Source organism: Brassica oleracea, chromosome C2, assembly GCF_000695525.1.
Source record: "Brassica oleracea var. oleracea cultivar TO1000 chromosome C2, BOL, whole genome shotgun sequence".
In the NCBI taxonomy this organism is placed as follows: domain Eukaryota; kingdom Viridiplantae; phylum Streptophyta; class Magnoliopsida; order Brassicales; family Brassicaceae; genus Brassica; species Brassica oleracea.
The window spans coordinates 43353424-43363029 of NC_027749.1; the positions used below are offsets into that span (position 1 = coordinate 43353424).

The 9606-nt window shown below is 33.5% G+C and overlaps 1 protein-coding gene across 1 annotated transcript; it reads left to right on the forward strand.

Annotated features, from left to right (window-relative positions):
- The first annotated feature begins 1189 nt into the window (after nt 1-1189).
- LOC106326367 (probable inactive poly [ADP-ribose] polymerase SRO1) lies at nt 1190-1675 on the forward strand. The gene is made up of 2 exons (XM_013764363.1): nt 1190-1318; nt 1407-1675. Exons 1-2 carry the CDS (start codon nt 1229-1231, stop codon nt 1548-1550), a joined length of 234 nt encoding a protein of 77 aa, XP_013619817.1. The 5' UTR covers nt 1190-1228; the 3' UTR covers nt 1551-1675.
- The last annotated feature ends 7931 nt before the right edge of the window (nt 1676-9606 follow it).

The following is a 9606-nucleotide window of genomic DNA, read 5'->3' on the forward strand; positions in this document are numbered from 1 at the left end:
AACAACGGTGATAACGGCGGAGAGATAACCGGCGGTGAGAACGATGAAAACGATGGATTAGAGAGAATCGACGGAAATCGCCTTCGAAATCCCCTTTGAGAGAAACGGCTTTAGGGTTTTCTGATTTTCGATAAACTGTGGAAAAAAACACCTTATATATGGCCGGTAAATAATCCGGTTAGGTTTAAAAGTACATTGTAAAATTAAAGGTTTGGTTCGGTTTGGACGACTTACTAGTAAGTCGTCTGTTGAATACTGTACATCAAACAACTTACTAGTAAGTCGTCCCAGACCCTAAATTTAACCCCTTAACTAAATTGACTAAATTAACTAACTAACCACGTTATAAACCCGTAGTTATACTTAAATAGTGTTTACTATACACAGAATTAAAACACTTAGGTAAATTTTAAAGTTTTCAAAAAAACATTTATGCATTCCAAAATCTAACCCTAAGAACACATATAATACTAAAACATATGTTGGCAAAACCTAAACCAAAGAATATCATGACTCACTACTTTCACTCATCTATATTGAAAACAATTAACTTTTGTTATATCTTAATTTATATCTCTTAAAACATATGTTAATTACATGATTTCAATTTTTCACTTATCAAAATATTTTTTACAAAAATTTTAAATTATTTCTAAGTATAACTAGTCCAGACGACTTACGGGGGTTAGAAACGTAAAAAAATTTATGTTTTTTTGTTTGTTCACAAGGGGTTTATTGTAATTTCAATAGCCTTTTAGGTTACTTTTGCATTTGATTCAAGTTTGGGTTTACTTTTGTGTTTGAAATCAAGTTGTGAGTCATATTTGGCAATTTCCCTACTTGCTATACCATATTGAACTCTAACATTTACTTGTTAATGACAAAAAAAAAACTGAAATGTCAGCATTTAATCATTATTTATCAGTACGAAACTGAAGAAAGGACATCGACTTTCATCAAATACTTTCTCTAAAGAAATCATATCACTTGATCAGTTTTATTCTTTAATCAGCTTCTCCTTGTATCAGTGGGTGCATCATATCACTTGATCAGTTTTATTCTTTAATCAGCTTCTCCTTATATTAGTGGGTGCTTAGCCGACAACGTCTGAGTCAACGGCTGCATGGAATAATAGCCAACACATTCACAAGGTAGGTTATATACCGAGAATTTTTACTAATCGGAGTAGACGCAGATAAATTTATAAGATTGCAGTGTATCTACTTTGATGCCTTACCCTCTGCTCTTCAAGGCAATCTCAAGAAAAATTGCTCAGAAAGACATGGACTTGATCACTGCTTATTACCAACAACTTAGGGTATGTAGTAGTAAAAGTATTCGAGTCCTTGCTTTTATTTTACCCATATGTCATTGTTTTTTTTACCCAATATGTGTGATCTTGGCAGGAGAAGAAGATATCTCGAGAGGGATTCTCGAAGAAGCTGGGGATGATTGTTGGAGATGATCATCTTCTGAAAACCACCATTACAGCTCTTCAACGCTTGCCACACACTGCTATGAAAATGGAACCAGTCACATGTAGCTGTTAAAGATAGGGATAGAAAAATGTGTCGACTTCTTTGTGATGTCTGACTTTATAATAAGATTAAGACAAAAGGAACTTGTTTCCGTTTAGTGTACTCTTTGTGGAACTAATCTCCATTTTCCTGATATTTTCTCAATTTGAATTTGTTTTCATTGATCAACAACTTCTGTTCTTTGTTATACATCAGACCTGACTTTACTCAAATAGTCAAAACTTAAATCATCAAATATACGTCTTCTACAGACATTATTAATGACATGAAACTGATCACTCTTTACAATGCTTGTTGCTGGATTTTTCTATAGAAGAGAGAACAAAAGAGCATTGTTTAAAGAATACTTTATGAAAAGCTTGGATGAGCTCCGGTGTCAGACGACGGATCCTATCCCGGCGGTTTTATATTGGGCCAATCACCACGGCAACCTACCCTTATGTATAGACTCTTCTTACCTTCAAAAACAAAACCACCAAGTTACCATTTTGTTTATCAGATAATCACAAAAACTTAACAGTTGGGTTTCTTCGGTTTTATTTACCTGGAAGTCTCTTGTCTGAGATGATCAGGAGATATGTATATAGTTTAAGCCTTTCATAGTTGTTTTCACCAAAGCAAGATGGAAAAAAGGTCTGAGAGAGAGAGATGATACCTTTCAACCTCTTCCTTTGGCATATATGTAATAAGCAGTTCATCATCACCATGAAGAAGCTGAAATAAAATTCCAAAACATATGTAAAAATTGCAACCGACGAGAAAAGACCAAGTAATATAAAAAAATTATTGTAAGAATATGAGTACACAACCTTGGAAGCTTTAAAGATGGCATGATGGATTTCATCTCAAGCAGAAGGACCAAGAGCAAACTGCATTAATTTGTTCTAGCTGAGGAAAAACCTGAACCAATTGGAACCAAAATTCAAATCAAAGACCAAATGTGACGTATATTAATATCACTTATTTCTCACTTGCATTCAAGCAACACCCAGCTATTCATAATTACAGAACAAAACAAAGAAACCGACCTTCCGTTGTGTTTCAATTGTTGTCTAAACTCCTTGAATTTGATATTTTTCATGTTTTCAAAAGAGAAACAAGGACAGAGATTTCGACAGTCTCTCTGATACCATTAACAATACTCTCCTTCTGCTCCCTCCCTTCTTTTCTTCTTTGTTATCGACAAAGCAACTGTAATAACAACAACAACAACAAAAACAATCCCTTTAGGAACCATTCATCAAGTGATTTCTCAATTCACTTCCTGAAAGTAAAAAGATGTAAAGAGAAGACCAGCACTTAGCTACATAACGAAGAGACTGAAAAGTACATGAAACACAACATTAAATATGGAGAAGTTGGCTTTGTATTTTGAATTTTCATTTGCTTTAATTTTAAATTACGAGGAATTTGCCAAATATGACTCAAAACTTGATTTGAAATGCAAACATATACCCAAACTTGAATCAAATGCAAAACTAACCTAAAAGCTTTGTGAAAATACACCCAACCCCTTGTGACCAAACAAAAAACCAGAACTCATTTTTACGAATATAGCTCCGGTAAGTCGTCTGAGTCTTCTGAGATACTGGAAGTCGTCTAGTGTTGTTGATCTTAAAAATAATTTATAAATTGTTTAAAAAATATTTTGACAAGTGAAAAATTAAAATCATGTAATTATAAACAGTTTTAAGTGTTGTAAATTAAGATATAATAAAATTGAATAGTTTTCAACATAGATGAGTGAAAGTAGTTAATCATGATATTCTTTGGTTTAGGGTTTGACAACATATATTGTAGTATTGTATGTATTCTTAGGGTTAGATTTTGAAAAACTTAAATGTTTTTTGAAAAAATAAATTTTTACCTATATGTGTTTATTTATGTATATAGTAAACATTTTTAAGTTTAATTTGATTTTATGAAGTGTTTAGTTAGTTAATTTAGCTTAGAGATTATGTTTAGGGTCCAGACGGCTAACAAGTAAGTCGTCCAAGAATTTTTATATTAGAAGAATTATTTGAAAGTCTTTTAAATCGAAAATATTTAATCTAATTGGATTTTTTGTCTCCATATATAAAGAAAAATTACACATTCTCTCTCCTCTTCTCAAATGGTTGCAACAAAAATGTAATGTTCATCATTCTAAAACTCTACAACATCTCTCTAATCTCTTTGAACGTATAAACATCAAACTTTATATCAATTTATTGTTTTTGTCTCATGTATTTCTCACTAATTTATCTTGTTTTTGCAGGTTTTTCATCACATGGTTCTAATCTTCCACTCATTTAAAGGTAGATCTATTAATTTTAGATATGTATTTTTGTGTGTTCTATAAAAGTAGATCTATCTAATCTTTCACTCATTTTCTATGTTTTTAAGTCATTTGAATGTTTTTGGATATGCAAGTTTTTCAGATATGGAAGACTTCTGGGCTAGAAGACTTCCAGACGACTTCCAGGAAGTCTTCCAGACGGAGTCTTCTCCCATGTCTCCCTTTCATAACAGATCTGAGCGTTTTGGCAAGTTTTTATGTCTGATTTTTCTTCATTTGGTAACCTTCTGTTGCATGAAGTTCATACATTTTTCCCAAACTAAAACTCTCCAAACTCACTCTAATCTCTTTGGCTTGAAAACACTAGACTTTATATGAATTTTTTATTTTTGTCTCATGTCTTTCTCACTAATCTATCTTTTTGTTACATGTTTTTAATCAGATGATTCTCATCTTCCACTTGGATATGTACTTTGTGTGTTCTATAAAAGTATACCTATCTAATTTTCCATTCATTTTCTCTGTTTTTAAGCTATTTGAATGTTTTTTGATATGATATGCAGGTTTTTCAGATCTGAGTTTGATATACATGTTTTCAGATCTGGATCAGACTTTGGAAGACTTATGGGAAGTCTTCACAGAAGTCTTCTAAAATATAATGCGCTAGAAGAGGCGACTTCAAAGAAGTCTTCCAGACGACTTCCAGGAAGTCTTCTGACGGACTCTTCTTCTATATCCAGTGGAGTCTAAGCTTGTCTTTGTAGAAGAATGATCCATAATAGTTTTGTTTGTGGTATGTTTTCTGATTTGCATGTGTACTCCTTTAGTTGTGACTTTTTTTGTAAATTGAAGAGATATTAATGAAAATTTTTGGTAAATATGTTCATTTTCCACATTATTATATTTCAAAAATTACTTGACATAATTGAAGTTATTGATATAACTTCAATAGCAAAACATAATAACACAAAAAATTAATCAAATTTATTACAACTAATGGAGAAGAACTCTCAAGAAAACTTAATCAAATTCAAAAAAGATAAAACATTACATAAGTTCAAAGATAGAACACTTTCATTAGATACATAAGTAAAAAATATATCTTATGATCTAAGAAGACACATTAAACCATGTTAGTTGATATTCTTGAAGTTACTTAACACTTTTGAAAATTAAATAAACATATCTTAAAGTTACTTAACAAATTTACAAAAACTAACGTATGTCTTCTCAATTAGGTAGAAACTTTACTAAGCATGAATGTTGGTAACCTCATAAATATCACCAATTAAGTTATCAATTTCATTCAGTAGCTCCAATATTGACTAATATACATGAATTAACAAAAAAAAATTAAAAAGTCTTTATAGTTTTAGAGAAAATGAAAGTTTATTAAACATTGACGCATACGACTTCCACGGAGGTCGTCTAGTAGACTTCTAGGAAGTCGTCTATTTAGGTTAGTTTTGCAATTGATTTTTAACCTAGACAACTTACATGAGAGTCGTCCATCTTTGTTTGTTAAAAAACAATTCGAGACGACTTCCATGTAAGTCGTTTAGGGAAAACGGGTTAGTTTTGCAAGGTTTGACCAGAATCTCGGAATAAAATCATGGACGACTTTCGTGTAAGTCGTCTGATGGAGGACTTCCGTGTAAGTCGTCTGATGGACGACTTCCGTGTAAGTCGTCTAGACAATAATTTTTTTTTTTGTTTTATTTTTCAATTGCAAAACTAACCTGAGACGACTTACATGGAAGTCGTCTAGGTATAACAAAATATTGATTTTTTTAATTTTGACTTCCAGGAAAAGTCAAATTTCTGACACAATCCGGTCAAATGCAAAACTAACCCGTTTACCTTAGACGACTTACATGGAAGTCGTCTCAAAAAAATTTTAACAAACAAAGATGGACGACTTCCATGTAATTCGTCTAGAAAAACACATTTAAAAGTCAATTTCAAAACTAACCTCTGCATTGACCAGAAGACTTCCATGTAAGTCGTCTATAGCCGGACGACTTACCCAAAAGTCGTCTGGACGAACAGATCTGAAAAAAAAACTAATTTCATAGTTTCAACCAGTAAGATAACTTGTTTAGCACACAAAAGTCTTCTCCACGCACCTAGAATCTCAAACAAAAGTGACCCACCAAGAATCGTAAGCTTCAATGGCTCTATGAACCATAAAAATTTTAGAATAAAAAACTTGGGTTTTTTTGGATGAATATGGAGAGAAAGTGAAAGAAATGTTGTTTTTAGTTCATAAGAATTGAGAAAGAATTAGTGTAAATCGATTTGAGGTGCATTAAGAGCTTCAAATTGGTTGTTCATGGTGGTTTGTGTATTGATGGCAATGACAATCTTGTAAATACTTGAAGATGATGAAGTTGAGAGAATAAAAAAGCCATTTTCGAAAAGAAAGAAAAAATCTAATGGCATTTTCGTGAATAATATGAACTTGTGGGGTGAATAGGACAAAAGAAAATTCCAAAAAAAATATGGGTTAGTTTTAAGTTTGACTTTGAGTTTTGACTTTGAGTTTTGACTCAATTTTGCAAAAAGCCATTCAATTATTTGTAATATTATTTTTCAATTAAATAAATATTTTTAAACATTATGTATTTAGTATTATTATTTGGTCAATTCTCTCAAATAGTTTTTTTTTTAATTTCTGTCACAAAAATAATTCTCAAAAAAATAAAATGACCAAAATGGCCTTTTTATTTTGAAATTTAATATTTATTTTTTACTTTTTTAAATTTGAAATTTCATCCCCAAAACTCACTCTTTAACTCTAAACTCTAAGTTTATATTAGTTAGTCATAGGGGTATAAATGCATATTCCACCCTTTAATAAAATTTCTTTGGGTCACTTTTCTCCTTTAGAGTTATTTTTGTGAAAATACACTAAAAAAACTTATCCAAGGAAATTTCTATTATTATTTTCCTTCGTTTTAGAATATACATTTTTATTATTTAAAACACACCTTAATAAAGAATATGTTTTGTTACACGAGTAAAAATAGGTTTTAGAAAACCATCTTCTTATTTAAACAATAATATATCAAAGTTAAAATTAACTATATTATATCTTGTTTTTTTCTTGCAAATATGTTTTATCTTAGTGTTTTGTTTGTTACTCCCGGATTGGTAAACATAAAGAAGTTGTAAGATTTTAATTATATGCATACAATTGTCATAGAAGTTATCTCATGACAGTAAAACAACAGTAAACTTGTAAACTTAAATTTCTCTCGGAAGACTTATCTATACTTCTAAACATGATCCAGCAATAAGTATTTGCCTATATTAAAATTCTGAATTGAGTTGAATGTCACATCTTTTAAAACATGTTCCAAGAAATAAGCATCTAATAAAGATTATCAATGTTCATAATCTTAGCCAGCAGAAGACATCATGTTACTCTCTCCTCTTCCTCCCTAAGCTATACAACATCCTTGTAATATTTCTTGAACATATTTAGGTCAAGAGAGTACGTCAGTTGAATTACATTACATGTCATGTTTCTCTATTCTTATAGTCAAATGTATTTTGTAACTTATAAAGTCAACATAACAAACTAAAAAGTGTGAAAAAGAAGACGACTTTAAACACACCTCTCCTGAATCCTTTGTACATAGAGAACCTGGCGATATCAGAAGCAGTACGTAAAGCTGGCCTTCCCCGTCCAAAGCGCTTTGCAGTCTTACTATTTGGAAACGTGGAACAGCCCACGAACCCCCACTCATTCCCTGAAAGACACTCATCTTCCTCTACTCGATGATTCCATCCTTCTGAGCTGGGCTTAGCTTTTAGAAAAGTAAAAAGGGCACAAAATCTGATGCAGTTGATAGACAAATCTTAATCCTTTTCAGAACCAGTATTTATTCAAAACTTAAGAGACTAAAGTATTTATTCTAAGTTCAATACTTTCGAAGTTCGTACGTTATTTTATATATACATATACCATTTGAATACTGATATTCGATTATCTTTGCCTCCTCTTCCATCTTTTATATGAGAGGTTAAATAAAGAAACAAAACAATAAAAAAAATCTTTAGAGAAAAAAGAAAGATCTCAACTGGTTTTGACCCAATGTGGATGTAATACAAAAGAAAGTACCTGTTGAGATGAGGTGTTCCTAATCAGTTCGAAGGTCTCCGGTTCAATCAAGGAATCAGATTGAAGATTGGTTTGGCGGTTTAGTCGAACCGGCTAGTCACAAGGTTATCACGTGACTATAATATAAACGACTAAGATATAAAGTCGTATTACATTCTCTTTATGCTGAGTTGATTAAGTTGTAACGGCATAGAGAGAGAGCATAGATAGAGATAAGATAGAGAGAGAAAAAGGTGGAGAGTAGAAGACGCCATTGTTGTATCTCGAGAGCTTGTTTTTGAGCTAAGATCTCATCTAGTGCAGTTGCTGGTACCGTCCAGCCCCGGCGAGAATAGCGGCTCCTCCACGTCGGAGGAGTGCGGTGAACTCCGGGTCACCAAGCTTTGTGTCTTCGTTCTTTTGTTTGTTCTTTCTTTTGCAGTAGCTTAGATTGAATCGATATCGAACGCACAAGCTCTGATCCAACAAAAGAGGTATCACAGCCAGGTTCGCCAGATCGGCGAATCGGCGAAAGAGGTATTTCTTTCAAGATCGATCGAAGATGGCAGGGACGAAGTGCAATATCGAAAGATTCGATGGCGATGGGGATTTATCATTGTGGAAAATAAGGATGTACACTTTCCTTAGCGTTTCTGGATTAAAAGATGTCTTGATTGAAAAGGTGAAGGTCGAGGATGATTCAATCGAAGACGAGAAGGATCCAGAAAAGAAGAAGAAGAACGTGGAAGCTGAAGTCGCAAGATCGGAGAGATGCGAGAAAGCGATGAACATCATTTTCTTGAACGTCGGAGATCACGTAAAGGTCGAGAGATGCACAACGGCCGCAGAGACTTGGGCACTATTGGAGAATCTCTACATGCTGAAGTCTCTACCTAATAGGGTTCATGCTCAATTGAGGCTCTACAGCTTCAAGATGCAAGAGAGTCGGACAGTTGATGACAACATAGATGGTTTTCTAAAGATCATCGGAGACCTAAGCAATCTAAGCATTGAAGTTCCAGAGGAGGTTCAAGCTATACTCCTCTTGAACTCGTTACCCTCAAGATATGACCAGTTGAAAGAGACATTCAAATATGGTCGCAAAGTCATCAAGGTTGATTAGGTAGCTAGCTCAGCCAGGTCCAAGGAGAAGGAACTCAAGGATGTATTGAGTACCGTGGAAGCTCAAAAGGTCATTTCGCTAGAGGGAGGTCGGAGCACAGAGGTTCTTAGGGTGGTCATGGAAAGAGTAGAAGCTTCAGGTCGAGATCAAAGTCTGGAGAAAGAAAGAAGGTCTACTGGATATGCAGCAAGGAGGGTCACTTTAAGAAACAATGTTACAAGTGGTTGGAGCGAAACAAGCACAAGAATCAACACACAAATAAAGGAGAATCTTCTATGGTCAAAGATGACGCTCAAGATTTGGCAAGCCTCATCGCAGCAGAAGTGAATCTGAGTCAAGACAAAAATGATTCTGAAGAATGGATAATGGACACTGGGTGTTCATTCCACATGACACCGAGGAACGATTTATTCTTACAGTTGAGAGAGCTTAACTCTGGAAAGGTGAGGATGGAAAACAACTCCTTCACTGAGATTAAGGGAATCGGCTCGGTTCGTTTTGAAAATCCTGATGGCACGACCTTTGTGCTACATGAAGTACGGTATATGCCAGGAATAGGGAG

Excerpts from the sequence above, each read along its gene's own strand:
- LOC106326367 (XM_013764363.1), top strand. The coding sequence starts at position 1,229 with ATGCCTTACCCTCTGCTCTTCAAGGCAATCTCAAGAAAAATTGCTCAG. Across the intron at positions 1,319-1,406 it reads CTTATTACCAACAACTTAGG|GAGAAGAAGATATCTCGAGA; the intron begins GTATGTAGTAGT and ends TGATCTTGGCAG.